The 21,611-nt window shown below is 40.7% G+C and overlaps 1 protein-coding gene across 1 annotated transcript; it reads left to right on the top strand.

Annotated features, from left to right (window-relative positions):
- The first annotated feature begins 11,257 nt into the window (after window positions 1–11,257).
- Window positions 11,258–21,403, top strand: LDHB (lactate dehydrogenase B). The gene is made up of 8 exons (XM_040545196.1): window positions 11,258–11,390; window positions 11,538–11,669; window positions 14,882–14,999; window positions 15,482–15,655; window positions 17,746–17,919; window positions 19,187–19,304; window positions 20,147–20,270; window positions 21,049–21,403. Exons 2-8 carry the CDS (start codon window positions 11,544–11,546, stop codon window positions 21,214–21,216), a joined length of 1,002 nt encoding a protein of 333 aa, XP_040401130.1. The 5' UTR covers window positions 11,258–11,390; window positions 11,538–11,543; the 3' UTR covers window positions 21,217–21,403.
- Window positions 21,404–21,611: the final 208 nt, after the last annotated feature.

The following is a 21,611-nucleotide window of genomic DNA, read 5'->3' as shown; positions in this document are numbered from 1 at the left end:
AATGAAAGATCAGTTAGTGCTTGGGTAAGGTTTCCTAAAGTTCCTCAGGCTGAGTTGCAATGACCTTGAAGGCAGGACACTACAGGTATCACTAAAGACAGTGGAATTTACTATAGATTACTGACACCATGACTGAAAGAAAAACCTGCTCCATGGTCAGAATAGTAACTGGATAATAGAAAAGACCACAACAACAACAACAACAAAATCAGCTGGGATGTAGCCATTACAAATACTTTGTAGCTGAATGTATGCTGCACACAAATATTAGATACAGAAGTCATGATGGAGAAGATTTTACTGAGAATAACGTTGAAACATAACTTTGAAGGAGGCAAAGGTGCTGAAGCAAACAGGCAGCCAAGGTAGCCAGGGTAGAGATGCAACATACTGTGACACCGAGACATAATGCTGCTTGTGCTATGATTGAGCCTGGAAGTCTGAATCAGACTGTGTGATTCCACAGCATAAAATGTCATATCAACAAATACCTCAGACATTCCCCATTCCAAGCATTTAAACCTCCATAAAAGCAGTAATCCTTTTTCTTCCAGTTGGAGTTTCCACTGACCTTTAGGCTGGAGCTCCAAGCAGAGCACAGAGCAGAAGACACCAATCACATGAATAACAATTACCACACTACCTCCTAAATTGGCTAGCTTACAAACTTACCCCTCCAAAGCACAAACCAGTCAAAGACAAGTGCCAAAAAAGCCATCCAAATGTATGTCTTTGATCTTCTTTTCCCACCTGAAGAAAACTGTAAATTAGTGCAAACTAGGCCATCTCCACAATGATTTTCAATCTTCAGACCAGTTTGAAAGGGATCAAAATAACCTGGAGCCTCTACACACTCAATGGGGGTAACAGCAATGAAGGATTTATACAAAACTCAGTTAGTAAGAAATCACCTTTCATTGCCTGAGCCAGATACTGAAATAGGTGAGGGTTATGCTAGCATCAGCAAGGGCGGTGTAATATAAACATCAGAGATACAGAGATAATTAGCTACCTAATCAGACAACCTCAGTAGCTCCTGACACATGTACTTCACAACTGCTTATTTCAGCCATGTTGCTGTTACCTTGCTGTTTGAGGCAGAAATATCCACAATCTTTTGCAATATCCTTATAATACTACCTTATAATACTACCTTATAATACTAATAATACTACCTATATAATACTAATATATAATACTAATAATACTACCTTATAATACTTTTTATCAGTGAAGAAGCACAAGGGTCTAAATGGCACCAAAACTCCAAGAATCACTGTCTCTGAGACCTTTAACAACCAGAAGCACTTAGATTTTATTGTTTTCAATTTCTGTGATGATAGCACTAGTGTCTTTTTGTATCCTAAAGTGCCATCGGTTCCCTAAGGACCCACCAACCCCAGCTTTACACAGCACTCTGCAGTTCACAGGCTGTGTCTCATTCATACAGTAACCCAATCCGATTTCTTTTTTCAACTTCAGCTAACAAGATCATGACAGAAGTCATCCCAACTGTAAAGCAGACCTCCAGTGCATGAGCAGCAGAGGGAAGCTGAGCTGTGATAGCACACAGGGAGGAGACGGCATTCCTACAGATGGGCTCATTTTCCTTTGTTAGAGTGGGCTCTTCATGCTGCTTAATGGCGCTGCCCTGCTGCTATTAATACGCAGGCAGTCACTTGACCTTGGCAGTTGCTTTGGCTAAAATAATTCTCCTTTGAAGCTGGCAGGGGCACAATAGGAGCACATGCCTGCTGCCCGCTGCAGCAGGGCGCTCGGCTGGAATGAGTGACCTTCGCATGCCTCTGAAGGTGCAACTTCACGACCCAGCAGCTTCTGCTGAACCTTCCTTCTTCTGCCGACCCCATCTTCTCCCTCTCCCTGGCTGCATGTCCCTGCCCTTTTTTCTTGTGTCACTGGTGTTACTAAAAGTTATATATATATATATATATTTATTTTTTTTCCCAGCAATGATTCAGCTTGCTTTTAGAGTGAAGGGAAAGAAAAATGCACTTCTAGGATTCAATGCCGTTGTCCCCATAACAGACATCTAGATTAGAAAAGATGAATGAAAATTACTTCCCTTTTTTCCTTTCATTGTAAGGTGACAAGACAACTAGAATTCTGTGCTCTATTTATTTAAAGGCAGATAAGACAAATCCCATCATTAAAGTGTGCAATCATCTCATCTACAGTTCCCCATTGTGAAGTTTTCTAAGCCAGTGGACTATAATCCTTCACAGTCATAGTGAAAGGTGGACATCCCTAAAAGGCAATTCATCCTCTTAGCCTGTATTTTAGGATTAGTCAAATTGGTCTCAAGATCAGGCGTCAGGTGCTGATATTCTGACATTAATGTCTGTAAGAGTCTGTTTGTTTGTTTTTTTTCCAATTAAATTCCTTGGGTATCAGGGGTTCACTACTGAGCAAACCCAGAATTACCTCTGTCATGTCTGAATCGCAGTGTCAGCTTCATTCTGGTCAGATCCTTAAAAAAGATGTTTTCCTCTGCCTAGAAGCCAGCCATGGAAGCAAAGATTGCCCAAGCGTAGTGCCCACAGCCATTTTTGTGGCAAAGACAGGTGGAAGAGGGCTTGTTCTGAATATTTTTATTCATTCCTTTAATAAGCAACATTATAATTGATATTTAGATAATATTATAGTTCACAAATAGTACATTATAAGGCAACTGAGCAGTTGCTCAGAAGCCACAACTGTGGTTGCGAGTTGGTTTTTGTTTTTGTTTTTATCACTTACTGCAACAGAAATAAAGCAGAGCCCTGGTCTGTTCTTAGAGTACTGTTGCTGCTACAGCAACACCAATCTGAAGCTTGTCAGAATACTACACTGTACCATTAGAAACTGTCATATTTAATAATGTAACTATGCTATAGTATAACTATTCTGTAACTACATATATCCATGCACACACTAGGTATCAAAGGTGTTTTGGTTGATAGAGCATGTTTCATATGGAGAGGTGACATAAAACATCCCAGGAATGGGATCTTGCTTTACAAGATGAACCTCCACCAAGAGAACTGACTGTTATACTTTTATAGTCTAACTACACTGTCAAATCCTTTCTAGTGTAGATGAAGTCTTAGCATTGGCAAAACCAGAACAGAGTTAGTGCAAAAAGTAACATCAACAAACAATAGATGGAGATAATCATCCATGCTCGCTCAGCTCACTCAGTTACTATTTAGAATTCATGACAGCAAACAATTACCTTGTACAAATGAGAACAGATGTCAAGCTCCTTTACTACAAGAAGCAATGATCGTGAAAATGGGGCTGCAAATATAGTATAGTCTTAGTGCATATATATATATATAATATATATATATATATATATATATATACACACTCTTTATATACTTCCTATCACAGAATCACAGAATCACAGAATGGTTTGGGTTGGAAGGGACCTTAAAGATCATCTAATTCCAATCCCCCTTTCATGGGCAGGGACACCTCCCACTAGACCACTTTGCTCAAATTAATTATGTTTTGTAAAATGAAGAAACAAAAGAAAATGGAATGTAATCACTGTTGTGTATGTATTGGATTTGAAAGTCAAGCACTACATCCCCAAGTACATACAACAGCTGCAATGATATTGACCATCATTTGTGAAATAATATGAGAAGATAAAATGCAAGTTGAAATGCATTAAGCAGCATCATATATCCAATAAATTAAAATTAAATTAGTCTGCCAAAGTGAGCTACTACAAGGTACATCTGTAATATCAGAGGAAAAGTAAACAATAAGTTTAAGACATCACATAGTCTTAAGGGTTTTTAATCTACTAACTGCTCACAATTTTATTTCTATTATTTTAATTACTGTTCCAAGTCCTGATCAATGCAACCAAAAGCCAGACAGGGTAAATTTCTACTTACTTTTCTTGAGGGCCTAAAAAGCAAATCAACAAAATATTACAGGGTACTTGTGACTTTCCAAAACTATCAGATCTGCAGCTGCCCATATGCATGTCTCAGTGTTAGCTAGTAAGTTGACAATGACACAGAGATTTCAAGAGTACAAACTAACACACATGGTAAATTTCTGGCACATGCCAAGGAAAAAAATGTTGTACTTATCTAGACAGCGTTAGCTGATGTCACTGGTCATGTTGATAATGCTATTAAAGACAACTTACTGTAGTTTATGTGCATGAGTTATTATTAATAAGAAGTGTTGGAATTACAACACCAGATACAGAAAGAGGTATTCACGTAGACTAAATTTAGCTTAGTGGAGCTAATCCCCATCCCCAGCTCCTTCTGTTCTCTGTGAAAGTGTAAGCTTCTCTAGAAGGGACTTCAGAGCATGAGCTTAATTTAGGCTGAAGTTGCAGAAGAGGCAGTGAGCTGATTTACTATTTCTCAGCCGCAGTAAAGGCAAGGGATTCCTTGTGCATGCTCATTCAGAGCCTTCTTGAGCTGCCTCTGGTGCTTGTTGGGCACTTCCCTGAACCAAGTCAGTTGGTTAATGAACAGAAAACTGTTTCAAGGAGGAAAAACAAACAACAATAACAAAAAAAAAACCTTCAGCTGATTTAATGAGCTGAACTGGCTCAGGAGGAGATCAGAGGAGCATCAAAGCTGGTGGGTATGAGGGATGAGCAGGGGTGGAGGGCAGCACTTTGACACTTGCCCCGTCCCACAGTGCTGAGCTGACCATTTGACTCAGCTTTGCTGAGTAACTTTACCCTTAGCCGCCCTGTAAATGGAGAACTTTAGTGGTGGAATTGGTTACAGGAGTCTCTGCACCTACACTGTAATTTCCAGTCCCATTCTCAGGCTGCTGTCACTGCTGTGGGGCAGATAACAAATGATCTCCCTGAAAACAGGGATTTGCTTTAGACTGCTGTAATTGCAGCAATACAGATGAGGCAGCAGCAGCAAAGAGCAATGCAGAACTGGAAACCGCCAACATGGGGCAAAAGCTCTGAAGCTGGCTTAGCCTCTGAAGCGTTTCTGCTGACAGTGATGGGGGATGGAAATACCTTCCCCGGCTTTTGTGAATACTGCCCCAGAAGGCTCCATTTATTCACTTGCTATGCCAGGTGGGGTTCAAGTCCCCTCTTCTGCAGGCTTCTAGCTCAGGTGTCAGTCAGAAGGTTGAGGCTGGGAGTCTGTGCTGCATGCAGACAGCAGCAGCAGTCTGCAGTGGGTGAGGGGTGCCTGGAGGAGGTGGTGTGAGCAACAAGAAGAGGAGCATTTCCTCCTACATCTTAAACTTGCTTTGGGGATGACTTGGAGAACCAAGGAACCATTTCTATGTCTTAGCTGTCTTCTTTGCTTAGAAGAGAGAGATGTCGGTATCCAAAATAATGGTACAGAGATGAAGCCAGAGAGTCACAAAGCAGTTGTTTTGACCCAGCAGAACAATGAGTTTGCATTGTAATCCTCCAGGTCACATTACCAAATCCCAGCCATGAAGTATCTCACTGCCTCTTCTTTCAGTGTATTGTAATGTATTTGCTGAAGGAAACAACAGTTCCTCACAGTAATTCAAAGCAATCAAGGAAGTTCTAAGTGGGTGCCTGTTAAATCCAAATGAAAGGTATTTGTTACAGTCATCCTAAAGCTCATGGCTCACTTCGTTTTGCCTACAGCTTTACAAACCAAAGTGGAAACTTGGTTTGCTGAACTGCTGGGATCTGTTGTAAAGTTTAAAAGAGAAGATTCAAACTGTGTCCATGGACATCTTGGCTGACCTCTGGTGTACCACTCTCAAGGATCACTAATGCAAAATATAGCCCAATTCACTTAGTATGGGACATGCATCTGTCTTTACTTTCAGCGGTGTATTTTTTTTTCTGCAAAACCATCTGTCCACAAGAACAGACTAGCTTTCAAGGGACAGTCAGGACTCACAGCATAGTCTTTCTTCTCAGCATGCCACCTTGAATGATTTTAAAGGCAATGAGTGGTTTTAAAGGCAAAGAGTTTTATTTTCAAATTTTGAAAAGTCCCTAGTTTGAAATATATTACAAAAAGTGTTCCATAAAGTCAACCTGGAACAGATGCTTGCATACCTCTATGCCCAACTTCACCTAGGCTGCTATACTTTCTCTGAGAAGCAGCTGTGGGGCTGCCACTTGCCACTTCTTATTTCACTGGTCAGTTGAAATAAGCCGTGACTGAGGGTGCTCCAGGAATCTCCTCAGCGCTCAGATAAATACTGACTCATCACATCTGTCAGCAGTTGTCTTCCCCCTCCTAGTGATGCCAAACACCATTAAGGGTTGGATGCTCCCCCACATTGCCTGGCTGTTTTCTACCAACTTCCATCAACAAATCTCTACCACCATGAGTCCCCAGTGGGTTCAGAGCAAAGTGTGTCCTTCCTAGCCTTCGCACAGGACTTGGCTGCAGTGTGATGGAGCCAAACGTTCCTCAGTAGTGGGAAACTTGTTAAATAATGCTCTCTGGAAACTCAGTTGTGTTCACTGTATTTCCACAAAAAAAAAAAAAAAAAACTTGCTCTGTGAACTATAGAGCAGTATGGGTCCAGAGTGCAATATGGCAAAGGTTAGCTAAGATATCAATTGGTACTTCCCACAAAGGAGGACAGTCAATCAACCTCGACCCTTAACATCAACAATCTGCTTCAAAGGCAGTGGCTGGAAGCCTGTGACTGTACTAGTGAGTACAAGCAGAAGCGTGTTTCTGTAAAAACAGGTAAAAATGCATTCTGTTTTCAATTACGGTCATTTTTAACAGGGTAAATGTGGGATCATTTAAGTGAATGTCTAGTTGGATGGGAGTGTGAGAGAAGAACCTGGTATTTAGTAAAATACAGTGTAAACAGCATCCAGACTTGTGGGATTCAAGAGGCATAGTACCTTCTCAATGTATCTGAAGCAGTTCCCCAAAAACTGGTATGAATTTGCGCTGTTTGACCAGGAACTTCACCAAGATCATTCCAAAGATCCTGTGAGGCCTTCCAAACAGTGACACTGGCACAATGAGGAGACAAGGGAATCATAGTGCAAGGACATGAAAAGCCAATGAAGTCACTGGAGTAAGGGAAGATACTTCCCAAGCGAGGTCCTTTGCCAGAGCTGGACGTGTGTATTATGTAACGATACTTGACATTGCTTGGATCACAATCAGTCAGTCAAAGTAATGCAAATCATGGCATTTTTTATGGTGCTGAACATCTGCTTATTGTGGCATTGTGATGAAGAATCCCAAAACTCATTTCATAATAAGCAATGTGAGTGCTTTTACAAGATAATGTAATTTAATTTCCATTGACCAAAGCTGTTTTTCATTCTCTTTTTGAATATGAAAGCTAATTTAAACCTAGACTTAATTTGCACATTAGGTTAAATGCAGCTGAAAATAAAATGTGGCAAAGGCTTGGCTTCTATGAGCAAAACTCTTGGGCAGAACAGAGTATTATGAAGAAATATGAAAGAAAAATTTGTTTACTGGGAGACATGAATTATGAAAAATTAAATATCTTTTCCAGGTACTCTATCAATGTCACCCATATGGTAACACAGGTTTGACAGTGTCAAATTAATGACAGTGTCATTAACAGTGCTATAGTCTGTGTTAATAATACAAAAAAAAAGTTTAATTTAACGAGGGCTTACCTCTTCCACTAGCACTAGGACCTTCAGTTGCTGGTGATCACTGTACAAACTTGTGCACACGTGCATGTGATGTATGTTTGTTTATTGATTAACTACATTATAAAGGATTTAGCTATTATGAATGTGTTATCTGCTGTACTGTATAATCTTTAAACAAAAATTAAACAAAACCTAGGCCCAATGCCAAAAATAAGGAATCATTCTCTCAAATAAAACTGAGGTAAAGAAGGTTGCAGAACTGCCACTCCAAGATCATATTTCTTTAATGTGTGATGTATTTTCCCTCCTAATGGAAAAGTCAGACAAATAAGCACAGAATTAAACTTAGGTGCACCAGAATTTCAGTTCAGCATCTGTAAGTATTGTGTGTACACTGGCACTTTGTGATTTCCGGCACATGAATCTATCTCTCTCTATTTTGCAAAAGTGGACCAATAATTCATGTTTCTCCATTCTCCTTAGGACTATGGCCATCTTCAGACCATGGCCATCAGACCACTGACATTTTGCTGTGGGAAAGAGTTCCATTAATAGAGATTTTCAAGTGAGCACTCTGTTTCTAATCAGGTCTAACAGTAGTTTTGGAAAAAAAGGAACATCAGGGAAATCATATCTACTTTCATGTGTTTTGGGAAGATGATGGCACAGATGCAGACCTACCTAATTACAGACCTTGTATACAAACCAAAACTTAAATGTGATTAAAATATACACACACACACACACACAAAAAAAAAAAAAAGTTGTAATTGTATCAAGGTTACTAGGCAAATTTATTTAGACTGTGTCCCTTAACACTAGGGTTTGTTTTTCTGAAAAACTCTGCTTCATCAAAAATGCCAACGTTGCCAAACTTGAGCTGAACTTTGAAACTGTGACCTGTTACCACTAGGCCTCCTGTTTGACCCTGTCTCTTCACCTCTCAGTGCCTCAGTTCTCCGTCGTCTGAGAAAATAAATAAGTAAGTAACTGGAAGCAGGAAGGGGGAATAATCTTCTTTCTTCTTTTGACCTGCACCTGCCCTATCTATTTAGATTGCAAGAGCTTCAGAGAAAGGATTAAATACCCTCTGCTTTTAATACTGCCAGCAGGACGAGGCCTGATCTAAATCAGGGCCTTTAAGGTCTTTCAGACAGGAAAGTGGCCTTTCCCTCTTAGCTTAATTACAAATGCTGCTGTCATAACTAATTGTTGAATGCTTGTAATGCAAGAGAAGGATCCAGTCCAAAGAGCATGTGGTGCAGCGGTGAGCGCTCCTCAGCAGGGATGCTGGCAGGAGGCATACAGACCCATGCTCCAATTCAGGAATGAGTGAATCCTGCTCTCAGATGCCCCTGGCCTCTCCTCCCGCACGTACCTTTTTTTCTCCCTTCCCACTTATTTTCGTAAAGTCCAGCTGTGCATGTTCCAATTCCGATTATACAAGATAAACTGTCTTACCCTGACTTTTCACTGTATGATTTTAATTTCTGTCCAGCTCCCATTTCATCTGTAGCTAGGAAGTCTTGAATTCATTTTCTTCAGCCACTACCTGAAGTGCCATGTGGATGAGTTAACTCATTCCTGTCTCTCCAAGGCACCCTTTGCAATGTCAAACAACATAATGAAGTAAAGTAGGTCACAGCTAGATAGCCATTTAAAGCCAGCACGGATCTGTACTGCTGCCCAGAAAAGCAGGTTTCACCCTTTCGTCACCATTCGTTCTCACCAACTATCCCAAGCTGGCACCAGCATTTGTTTGGCTGCTTGGTAAGCCAGAGGGAATTAATCCAGTGAGCACTAACCTGGCAAAATAATTGGCAAAAAAATCAACAAAACTTTAAGCTGGGAACAACAACAAAAGGGCAACCACAGTCTTAGACAGGAAGGGCTAGCCTCTGTGCCTAGACACTTATTTAGGAGGACTCCAGAATCTACCCTTCTGTTTTCCTTCTCATAAGAGAGAGAATTAATGATGTGTGATGAGGCATCTACAGCATTTTTTTTCCTGGTGAAATCGGAAATGTATGCAATTCAGCGTTCTACCTCTACTTTCTCTCTTGACTGCTACAGAGAAGTCATGTTACAGCATTAGGAGAAAATACTTTTTGCTGTTCTTTCCTTTCGATTCCCCATGCATTGGCCCTGCAGGAATTTCAGCAAACCGCTTCCTTCTTTCCTGTTCAGCAACAATGGCAAACTGCATACCCAAAATCGTATGCCCAAAATGCCCCAATGCAAAGCAACAGAAAGGTCAGAGGAAAAGCATGTCATATCTTATTTGCTGTTCTTTAGAGTGGTTGGTGTGCTTATTACTTTAAAAAGGAACAAAACTCCATTCACACTCTGGGGGCTCAGGCTCATTCCATGGGCCCTACATATTAAAATTTTAAAGTGATTCTCTATTGGGATTATTGGGATATGGCACAATAGTCTGAGATACTATGATGTGGGTTGGGCCTTCTGTTGGAGGAGGAGAAGGAGGAAGAGGAGGAGCAGGAGAAAGGAGGAGGAGGAGGAACCATTGTGGCACAGCATTGTTACATTCCTTGTTCTTGCCAAAGCATGTGTGACTTCAGACATGCCATTGTCCCATCAGGATTTATTCAGCCACAAAAAAATTAGCTGAAGTCAGCTGCAGGGCAAAACTCAGAGCACACAAAAATCAGATACTGTAACTTCAGTAACTTTGCCTCAGAATAAGACAATGTAAAATGCTTTATTTGTGCACGACTCCTCGTTTGCAGTGATTCCTCTTAACATTCTTCCTGGCTAAGTCAATAGCTCTGTGAAACAGAGAGAACACTTCCTCTGCATTACTGTCAAGATAAACTCAAAGATGTGTGTGAGGGCCTCCATGTACATGAACAGAGCAAGCAGTGTCCTTTATGTGTACAGAGTCAAAAGCAGGACAACAGCCAGCTCACAGCCAGGGGCATAAAGTAGGGTCTATTTCCAACACAATGCTGCCTGAGGCTCTGTACTACACTGCACAGCTTGTTTCCAGCTCACGCAGGGCTCTGCTGCAGGTGACCTTGGGCTGGCTTTCGACAAACTCACTCCAACCATCTGCACGCCCTCCCTCCATCAGCAAAAATAACCCAGAGAGGGACAGCGTTTCCCTTTTCTCTGTGAGGCCGCCATGCAGTTGCACAGGCCACACTGAGCAGGCTCCAGCCTTCCTTGTGCTGCAGAAATGCCTGGCTACCGTGGGCCAACGCTGCAATAACCCTTTGTTGCAATACCCTTTGGTGCAGTGACACCCCGTTGCAATAACCCTTTGTTGCAGTGACACCCCATTGCAATAAATCTTTGGTGCAGTGAACCCTTGTTGCAGGGACCCCATTGCAGGGACCCCCGGTTGAAGAAACCCCCATTGTAGGGACCCCCACTGCAGGGACCTCCGGTTGAAGAGACCGCTGGCGCGGGGACCCCCAGTTGCACGGATCCCCCCCATTTCAGGACAAGCACCCCCACAAGCCCCGTGGGGGGCGGCGGGCCGGTGGAGATCCCTCCCCGCTTCCTCTAAAGCGCCCCAAACACGAGAGAGAGGGATGAGGGCCAGGTACTGCCCGCGTGCCCCTGCCACCCCCATCCTCTGCGGGGCCCGAGCGCGGGGCCCGCGGCCCCTCATGGCGCTGGGGCCCGCCCTGGGGGCGCGGCGGGGAGCGTTGGGGGGCGGTGCGGCCCGGCTGGTTGGGGGCCGCCCCTTCCGCTGCGGATCCCTCATTGCTGGGCCCCGAGGGGAGCTGGAGCACGCTTCTGCATCCCCCTGCTCCGAGCACGGCTGGTGGGTACGGGCTGAGTGGGGCCGCTGGGGATCGGGGGCCCCGGGCCTTTGAGGGGGGAGGCGGTCGGTGGCGGGGGGGGGCTTGGTACCGGGTGGGGTGGTTGTGGGCTTGTATCCCGCCGTGCTGACCCGAGCCTTCTCCTGCAGGACGCTATGGCGACCCTGAAGGAGAAGCTGATGACCCCCGTGGCCGCCGCCAGCGCGGTGCCCAGCAGCAAGATAACGGTGGTGGGCGTCGGGCAGGTGGGCATGGCCTGCGCCATCAGCATCCTCGGAAAGGTACGGTGCTCTGCTACCTTCAGCCATAAACCTAACTGTCCTTAGCCTGTTCCCGAGCCCTCCTTTCTCTTTTCTTTTTTTTTTTCTTTTGAACATACGCATCTTTAATTCTTCCATGACAAAGCTGGAGGCTGCCCAGTGGAGCTCCGCCACTGAGTAACAAATGTGCGCGCTCCAGGAGTCGATGCGGAGTATGGGAGGACTGCGTGCCCTTGCAGCGTGCTCTTAATGCATCTGTGCCCTAACTGAAGCAGTTAAAATATCACTGCTGCCTTCAGTGGGCTTCTTTACTTCTCTTTAGCTGGTGTTGTCTGGTTACAGAGGTGTTACCTGTAGTCTTCAAAAACTAAATCTGAACCTAGAGGTTACTGTAACTTCTGTTTACTTTTACTAGGTAAATCCCAGGTTGTGGTCCTAGAGCAAAGTGTAAATATGTAACAAGGATCTTTGTCCATTGTCTTTTGTTTTTTTGTGAATACTATGACTAAGTTAAACTTGATTCCTTATGCTTGTTTTTAAAAAGATGAGTGGGAGCCACATACCTTATCTTTCTTCCTAAGAAGACAAACTTACGCCCTACCCCCTTGAAGTGGTAGATCTTGCATCAAGTAGCTAACAACGTTGGGATCAAAAATCTTGCGTGTGCTACTGAAACAGTTGTCTCTTATTTGGAGATGATCTGTTCTCTATTACCTCAAGGATGCGTGTTTTGAAGTACTGATTTTAACTGTGGAAAAAATGTTCAAGGGCTTTGACTTGCTGATATTTAAGCCTTGGCAGCAAGAAAAGATGGCAGTAAGTAAAGGCCATTGTGAACCTAAGTACTGAATTGAAGTTAACAATTTTTTCACAAGTATGTAACTTGTAACTAAAGCTGAAAGGTAATGGAGGAGAGAAAGACAATTCACTGTTGCTTAAAAACTACAGATATAAAAAGTGCTTTCCTCAAACTCACTTGTTTTTTGAAGCAGTGCTGTAGCCTTTAAGGGTAACAGACCAGAAGTCAGGTAAATTACTGTAAACTTGATTACAATCCATCATTTGTCTGCACTTAATATTGTATGCTATGCAGGATCAAATTGCGCTCTCAGAAGTTTAGTTTTACAGTCGCTGAGATGTATGGACCAAACCTAGAATAAAAGCTAGTCTTAAATTTTTCTGTCTTGATTATGGCATGATGGAGTTCATTACCTCTGGGCTTCTGCTATTCTTATTCTTTTGCAAATGTAAGTTGTAATATAAAAGCATTTTATAACAGAAACATCTAATTCTTGTCACTGAACTAGATGTGACTGGCTTCTGCAAGATAGCTGGCTGCCCAAAATGTCTTCTAATTTTGTTAAACCATAGCATAAAACTTTGTGCCTAACTTCCTATGTGTTAATATTTGGACACAGTTGAATTTTAGATGGCTTTAGATTTTATGTAACTTAATGTGCTAATACGAAGTTCAGTTTACCCCTGTAGTATTAATATGTACATTTCAATGACACTAAAATTCCATGTTAGTTAGTTATTTTTAGCTCTATTAGAAACAAGTCACTGTTGCTGTACCGTTTTAGAAGTGGAAAGGTCTACAGTCTCAAGGCAACTGTTTTTAATGAGAATATTTTAAGCTGTTTCTGATGGTGATTATGCAGACTTCTATTCTGTGTGTGCTAATAGCAAGCTGAATTCCCTAGGCAACATTGATGCAAATTCCTGAAATTAATTGCTGGAGTTATTCCAGGTACTTCTCCGGTTCAGTGAGCAAACTGGCTCCTTAGCCTGCAGAGTCTGCTGCAAGGTCTATGCTCAGGCCCATATCACTAGTATGTATAAACATATATATAATCACACTTCTGCATGCATTCTTTTTCGAGATTTGGATTACATGTAGTTTAATGCCAGTGACTTCTGTTAAGGATACTTCTGATAACATTTAAATAACTGAGACTTTTACTTTGCTTTTAAATAGTCTGCAGGGTAAACTAGTGAGTATACGATCACAGAATGGTTTGGGTTGGAAGGGACCTTAAAGATAATTTAATTCCACCCCCACTCCCCACTGTGAGCAGGGACACTTTCCCCTAGACTCTGAGGTTTTCCTCCAGTACTTGATCAACTCAGTTGTGAAAGCTAATGGTGCAAAAAAGCAATAAACTCCAGTGTGATTTTTTTTTTTTAAATCTGAAGTGAAAGACTTAAATATGCCTGCTGTTAAACATTTTTCTAGATGAAAAACAGTAAATAGTGTTACATGTTTAAAGTGTGCAGTTGATGCTAATAACTAATCTTGATGTGAAATTAGCATTGCCCTTTTTATATGAAACCAAAGAGAAGCTTGCTTGATGTGACACTTTCAGTAGCATAATAATGTCCTAACAACTACCTTCAGATGGGATACAGATACCTAGGAAAACAGAGCTACTAATCTGGTTCTCAGTGTAACTTACTGAATTATAAGCCTTCAAAGTGTAATGGAATTCACAAAGTTAGCTAACACTTCTCTCAGAAGGTGGTAAAACTCTGTAATAGAAATTCTCTGTAATAGAAAAACATCTTTTATTCCACCCCTGTGTTTCACTGTCCTCTTCTGAGACTACATAATGTTGTTTCCCAACTTAACCTGGCTGGACAACAAGCGTATATGACCAAATCTGTTTTGCAAAGCAACAACATTGTAATAGCTCTAATGGAAGAAAAATTAGTTTGTTTTCCGTGATGCTGTTCCCTAATATCAAGGGAGATCAGTCTGTTTCTGTTCTATTTTTGTTCAATAAGTTAGTTGAAAGATCTCTTTTATAAGAAAACACTTATTAGTGAAGTAGTATGGTGTTAGGTGTCTAAACATTAAAATGGGCCTTCTTTTTTTCTACTGAATGGGTTTATAGGGCTTCTTATAACTCAAAGGTGCAGCCTTTTTTTCTCTTTTAAAAAAAAAAAAGTCACAAAGTGCATACAGGTAAAGGGGTAGCTGCACAGTCAAAACTACCCACAAATAACACTTTAGAAAGTCTGAACAAGGATGATAAACTTGTTCTGAAGTAGCCTGTGACTTTGTTCTGGTGTATCTTGTAGTAGCACCAAGATAGTTCTGTCCTACGGGTTTGTCTTTATAGAGTGGATGCTTCCAGATGTGTATCATGTTCATTTAAAAGGTTATATTGCTCAACTCAGAAGTAACTATGGCTAATAATATATTGGTTCCTTTTAAATTGTTATTTCTTCAGGGTCTTTGTGATGAGCTTGCTCTGGTTGATGTTTTGGAAGACAAACTAAAAGGAGAAATGATGGATCTGCAGCATGGGAGCTTGTTCCTTCAAACTCATAAGATTGTGGCAGACAAAGGTGAACCTCAGAACCTTAAATTATTTTATTAATACTAGTATTCTGTAAATCTAATAGTGGAGCATTACTCATGTTATCAGGACTCAGGATTGGGCATCAATATGATTAAATTTATGAATCGGGGTGAGATTTCAGACTAATATCCCAATGGGAATGGCTCTCAATTCAAGCTTTCTTAAATCTCTAATGGTCAACTTACTATTTTGGGTGGCAGTTTTGTAAAACTGATTTTTTTTTTTTACTAGTGAAACACTAGTACTTTAATATAGAAGAAATAATGTTCATTTATATGGATAGTGGAACTGAGATTCAGAGGGGTTGAATGTATTCTCCAGACCTGTGCACTGATTTGTTGGGATGATGTCTCATGTTTGGGTTTGAATATTGGCATGGTGGAGAGACTACCCAGAATACCTGTGTGAACATGATGCTGTTGAAATTAGTGATAAGTCTATTTAAGTCTTTTCCATGCTTGGTTGTAGATTATGCTGTCACAGCCAACTCCAAGATTGTGGTAGTAACTGCGGGTGTTCGTCAGCAAGAAGGGGAAAGTCGTCTCAACCTGGTTCAGAGGAATGTAAATGTATTCAAATTCATCATTCCTCAGATTGTTAAATACAGCCCCAATTGCACCATTCTTGTGGTTTCCAACCCAGGTAAGACAGTTCTCTGAAGTACTTATGAATTAATTCTGGTTTTGGAAAACTAGTGTTCTATCTGAAAAGATTATTTCTGACAAGAGATTTTCATTAACCTTGGATGTCTGCTTTGTAGTTGTTAACTAAAATATAAAGAGCACTTCTAAGTGTATAACACTTATTCAGAACTCCTCATAGTCTGCATTTTAAGAGTGTATCTAATGGTAGATACTTCCATTCTTGCATTGGCTTAAGCAGTAAGTAGCTTTAAATTTCTAGCTCTGAAGGTTTGAATGAGCAGGAGACATTCATTTAGCTCTTAAGCTGTTTGTAAATAACTATCTTTGGATATACTGTGGCTATTGTTCAGATTGAAGAATTTATGCTTTAAGATATAAACCATGCTTGTTAAACAATTGCAATAACACTGAAGTAAGAAAATACAGCTACATCTGTATTTTCAGGGAAGGGTTTCTCTGTGCTGAACAAAAATGGCGGGTTAAATATATAAGTTATGAAAGATGCAGTTATTACTTACAAGTGAGCATGCACAACTGTCTAATTGTCCTGGAAAAGCCTGGACATCTGGATTCCTAAAGCTGCTTATAAACATCAGTATGCTTTGTAGGAAGTCTCTGTAGGACTGTCTCTGCTAGATTCAACATCAGAGTAAAGCCATTACTATAGAGCCCTGGCAATGAAGTGACACTGCTTTTAAGGCTGACTTGACAGTCAGAGTAGTGCATGTAAAACTACCAACTCAGCTGGTGTTTAAGCAATTAGCTAGTATACAAGTAGTACTACTGAATATTGGTGTACCAAGCAAGTAGTTACTATGCAAGTACAATAACATGATTTTTAGATAAGTTTAAAATTGCCAAGTCAAAAAACAAATTGTTTTTGTTCTAGCAAGGCTGAATTCAAACTAAAGACCTCTCCTGTAGCATAGCTGCAGGGGGAGAACTGCACGCTGCTTTTCTAGAATTGTTTTGCTTTTTCTTAGAATGTGTGGAATTGTCTTGTACAACTAGTGGGCGTAGTGGAAACTACTGTAAGCCCATTAGAAAGGACTTCAGGAGCACTGGAATATGACAGATCTGTCTGGGCTGTAACTCTGATAACACTGTCCACATCCTGTCCCGAGTGGAAAGCCCTACTGTTGGTGAACAGTGAGATGATAAAGCTGTGTCCAGAACTGTGATGCAGCTTGGCACCTAGAAGCCAGAGTGAATGTACTTCTTTGAAAGGGAGGTGCTCTGCATCCTATACATGGATTGCTCTGGCCCTGGCAGAAACCGTGCCAATTGTGGCTGTTGGGAAGCAATGCCTAGTGGGCATGCCACATGTAGTCTCAGTGCAGTTTGCACCTTCCTGTTACATGCTTTTGGTGCCTGAGCAAATGATCTATGTATAAATACGTTCCTTCTGAGAACTGGCTTCTCCTTGAGTTTTGGAGTCAAAACTTACTGTTTTCTGTTCATTATTGTTGCTTTGAGCTACAGAGATGGGTTTTTCTTGTGTGCTGCAACCTTAATTGGTTTGTTTTTCTAAACTATTTTTAGAGACACATGCAGCCAAAGCATAGAGCTCATTTGGCTTTCCATACTAAAAAGGTATTCAGTGCAGAAACTATTTAATGAACAGATGTGTTCAATAAATGAACCTGGAGTAGTTACTAACTAGAAATAGTACATAATTTTCAAATTTTTACTGTAAATTGTTCTGCCTGTTATTGTAAAGTGGAAGGTGGCATTACTTCAGGAAATTGCTTGACTGTCTTTAGATAGATAAAGAGGTCTGTCCCAGTTCTGGATGCCCTAGGGGTCTAGCTGTGACCAAAAAAAGCTCCTGCAGTTTTGGCTGGTAGGATATTTATATCCAAAGGCCTTCCTCAGTATGTTTTGAGTGGTAGCTAGGTGGGTCCTAAACTTAAGTGATATATTCATCTTAATCCTGCAAATAGGATAGGTCTAAAATACTGTGAACAATGAGCCCGTCTATGTTTTGTGTCATCTTGATTACCCTACCCCTGTAATAAAGTGCTTGCTGGAACATTCTTTCTGGTATATGTAAATGGTTTCATTTACTATGCATGCTCTTCTTTTCAGTTGATATATTAACCTATGTCACATGGAAGCTAAGTGGCCTGCCAAAACACCGTGTGATTGGAAGTGGCTGCAATCTAGACACAGCTAGATTCCGCTACCTGATGTCTGAGAGACTTGGTGTCCACCCAACCAGCTGCCATGGCTGGATTCTAGGAGAACATGGTGATTCCAGTGGTAAGGAGCAGTTCTGGCCACAGTATTACAGACTGAGGCTGAATGTGTTAGAAAAATCTGAAAACGGATGTGGCTGAGCTTGAATGACTGGCACTACACTGTCTGTTAATCAAGATCATAGGACAACAAAGTCCAGGAAATCCAGCTATGCTTTTTTCAATGAAAGTGATTCAGGATGTATAATTAAATACTGAATTGAAAAGACCAGTTTTCACCAATCTAGTGTTGTGTCCTAAGGACTATAGTTTACTACTTCATCCTTAGTTTTTGTGGATTACTGTAATATATGGTCTGTAACGTGATTCTCTTCTGAAAGCAGTATTAGTTTGTACTAGGTGAGTGGCAGAGATTGTTGTAAATAATAGAAAAGGCTTACAATCCAGATTCAAGCTAACAACTATTCCTTCCCTTATTTTGTGACTCCTCCATGCTATTTAAAGAGAGGTTTTAAAAAGGTAACTTTGAAAATCATGAAATCAAAGAAGCTTATTCATCTTAGTTTTCAAGTTTATTTCAAGCCTGAAAAGATGTAGCAGAACAACTGTCCAGAAGATGGGTGCTGCTCTAAATTGTAGTACTGTTTGTGTAAGGGAGCCACATCTTCAATGTCACATTGCATTTGATCAAAGTAGTGTCTGATCAACTACAGTGCTAACTGAAGCCAGCCCTGTGCTGTCGTGAAAGCAGAGCTTGGTTGAGCATACACAGAGCTTGTTCTGCTTCACTTTCATCTGCTTTTGCTTTGAAGTAACTAGGAAATTTCCTGGTTACTGTGCAGGAACAGGGGAGAGTGTCTGTAAGCTTCTGATGTGAAGAGACTTGCAAATTCTTCTCCTGGTATTCTAAGTTTGCATATTACTATCCAGTTATTCAGGGAAATAGAGTACAGTTCTTGGAGAATATCTTCATATTGATGTGTGGGACAGCAAATACATACTTTTGCAATTCTTGAATAAAGTTAGTTTTAAAAGGCTGAACAACTAAGATGTGCCTGTTTGCTCAAATTTGAGGTTTCTGACTTGAAAAGTACTTGTCCAGAGGACTCAAAGGTCTGTCAGTTGTTTAATCTGTACCAGTACTAAAATATTCTCAAACCTGATGCCCAGAGTCCTCAGAAGTAACCATAGCTAAATGAAAATAGAAAACCTTCTTCTCAAACTATTGTGGTTCTAGCTGCTATGACTTTATTTCAAGTTTATATTAGTAAGTAATCCTCTGCTTTGCCTAGTGAAGTGCTGTGGAAGCTTATGTCCTCTCTCTGTTGTAGTGGCTGTTTGGAGCGGAGTTAATGTGGCAGGCGTTTCTCTCCAGGAGTTGAATCCTGCCATGGGAACTGACAAAGACAGTGAGAACTGGAAAGAAGTCCACAAGCAAGTGGTTGAAAGGTACAGTAAGTTAAGGAATTCTATGGATGCATTTGATACTAGAAATAGCATTTCTGCATGCTGCATCTCCATTCTGCTACAGCTTTAATGCCCTCATATTAGGAGGGGTTGCACAAGTGGAAGTACTAGTTTAAGCACAGAAATGCAGGATTTCAGTTGGTAAGCTTTATTTTCCTGCATTGATTCCAACTCTTGTGCAATGTACCTACTTGAGTACTACAGTGCTTACAGAACCAGTATGCACTTGCATTCTTGCAAATAATTTTTTATGTGGTTATCCTTGTACAAAGGGAGCAAGACAGTAGGAAAAGGTGATATGTTTCTGTGAGCAGAACATTGGAGTTGACTCTTAGGAAAACTTTTGTTTGTGACTTGTCAAAAAGCTGATATGTATGTCCCTAAGTTACCTGTCTCACTAAGCTGGTGTAAAGCTTTCAGACGTTGGGTAAAACAACTAAGATGTGGGGGGTGGTATGCAGCTCTATGTCTACTTAATCATTCTGAATACATCTGGAATATCTAAGCCATTGTCCTACTGATTTGAATAAGGAATTTTTCTTCTGTTTTTCTACCTTTAACTAAAATAATAGTTCGTACATGGTATCTATGAATCTTTCTCTTTTTCAGCTGAGAGAACAATAGGGTTTTGTTAATATACGTATGGGATAATGTAGACTTCATTTTATACTGTAATGCTGAAATGTCTTAAATGTTTTAATTCTAAAACTTAGCATATCATAGGAGTTTTTCTTTAAATGGGAAACATTTGTTTATCTTAAGGTGTCTTCAATATATTTTTTGGAATACTAAATCTTAATGTGACTATTTCAATGTTTCCTTAGTGCCTATGAGGTAATCAGGCTGAAGGGATACACAAACTGGGCCATTGGCCTTAGCGTTGCCGAGCTCTGTGAGACCATGCTGAAGAACTTGTGCCGGGTTCATTCAGTGTCAACACTGGTAAAGGTAAGAAATGTGGCTAATTGGATCCTCTAGTTCATGGTTTTTATTGTGGAAGAAACTAGACTATGAAAAGACTAAAACAGTCAGCAAGGTGATGTACAAAGGAAGCTTTGTTAAAAAGTACTGAGTTTTAATTGTTATACAGGGAACTTACTGTTGTAATTTTTCTCTTCTTAGCTTACCCTTATAACAAGTCTGGAGCCAAACTGCTCTGTACTGCCTAGTATTGTATTACCCTTGTGTAAAGTTTGCTATGCATGGTATGCAGCTTCATTAAAAGAAAATCTCCATGCAAAAATGGAAAACTTCATGGAGGCCCAGCTGTGATTCCATGAAACACCCCCTAGCAAAGGTGGTAGGGAAGAGCATGTCCTGTATAGCTGATATATATAAAATAAATAGCTGTCTGTACTAGTTGCATAATTCCTCGTGGAGGAAGGAGTCTGAGCAAGCTGAACTTACAGCTCCCTCTATAGTCAGGAAACAGACTTGTCACTGCAACATACCTTAATTCTGTATCTGAGACTTGTCAGCTGCTTGCTGGATATAAACAAAATTGAGGCTTTTAGAGGTGGAATTACTGAAATCATCTATTTCAGTATTGCTATTTGGTTTAAAATAATAGCTTTTTGTATCTTCAAATACATTGACTGAACTTTCTGCAGGCTGTAAAATAAGCCTGCTTTCTGCAGGCTTTAAGGTCTTCTGTCAGAAAGATTCTTGACATGCAAATCTGGAGTTAGGGATTTCTGTCAGTAATGTACTATCTTGTTTGTGGCAGGGCATGTATGGCATTGAGAATGATGTCTTCCTGAGCCTGCCTTGTGTCCTAAGTGCCTCCGGATTGACCAGCGTCATCAACCAAAAGCTGAAGGATGATGAGGTGGCTCAGCTGAAGAAGAGTGCAGATACATTGTGGAGCATCCAGAAAGATCTCAAAGATATGTAATTCACAAGTGTTAAATTCCAGCAATAGAAAAACAGCGTGTTGTGTGCAAATGTGGGCTCTCTACTCACTATACATCTCTATGGTTAACATTTAATGCTCTTCCAGACTGAGCTTTTGTCTACAGTAGCTAAACTTATGCTTGCTGTAACGCACAGACCTTATGAACAAATAAAGCAACTTTCAGGCATGTTTTGTTGTCCTAGTGACTTATTTCTGGTATTTCTAGTTTATTCTAGATAATACATTCTACTTTCATGTAGTTTGTGGCAGACACTAAAGGGTAGATGTGTGGTTATGAAGTTAGAAACAATGTAGTCACCTGTGGTGGGATTTCACTAATACAGTCTTACTGGAAGCCATTTCTGTATGATATTTTCAGTCCATATAATGATTTA

The sequence above is a fragment of the Cygnus olor genome, chromosome 1 (assembly GCF_009769625.2).
Source record: "Cygnus olor isolate bCygOlo1 chromosome 1, bCygOlo1.pri.v2, whole genome shotgun sequence".
Lineage (NCBI taxonomy): Eukaryota > Metazoa > Chordata > Aves > Anseriformes > Anatidae > Cygnus > Cygnus olor.
This window is presented reverse-complemented; position numbering and strand designations above follow the sequence as displayed.

Excerpts from the sequence above, each read along its gene's own strand:
- LDHB (XM_040545196.1), top strand. The coding sequence starts at position 11,544 with ATGGCGACCCTGAAGGAGAAGCTGATGACCCCCGTGGCCGCCGCCAGC. Across the intron at positions 11,670-14,881 it reads CCATCAGCATCCTCGGAAAG|GGTCTTTGTGATGAGCTTGC; the intron begins GTACGGTGCTCT and ends TTATTTCTTCAG. Across the intron at positions 15,000-15,481 it reads TAAGATTGTGGCAGACAAAG|ATTATGCTGTCACAGCCAAC; the intron begins GTGAACCTCAGA and ends GCTTGGTTGTAG.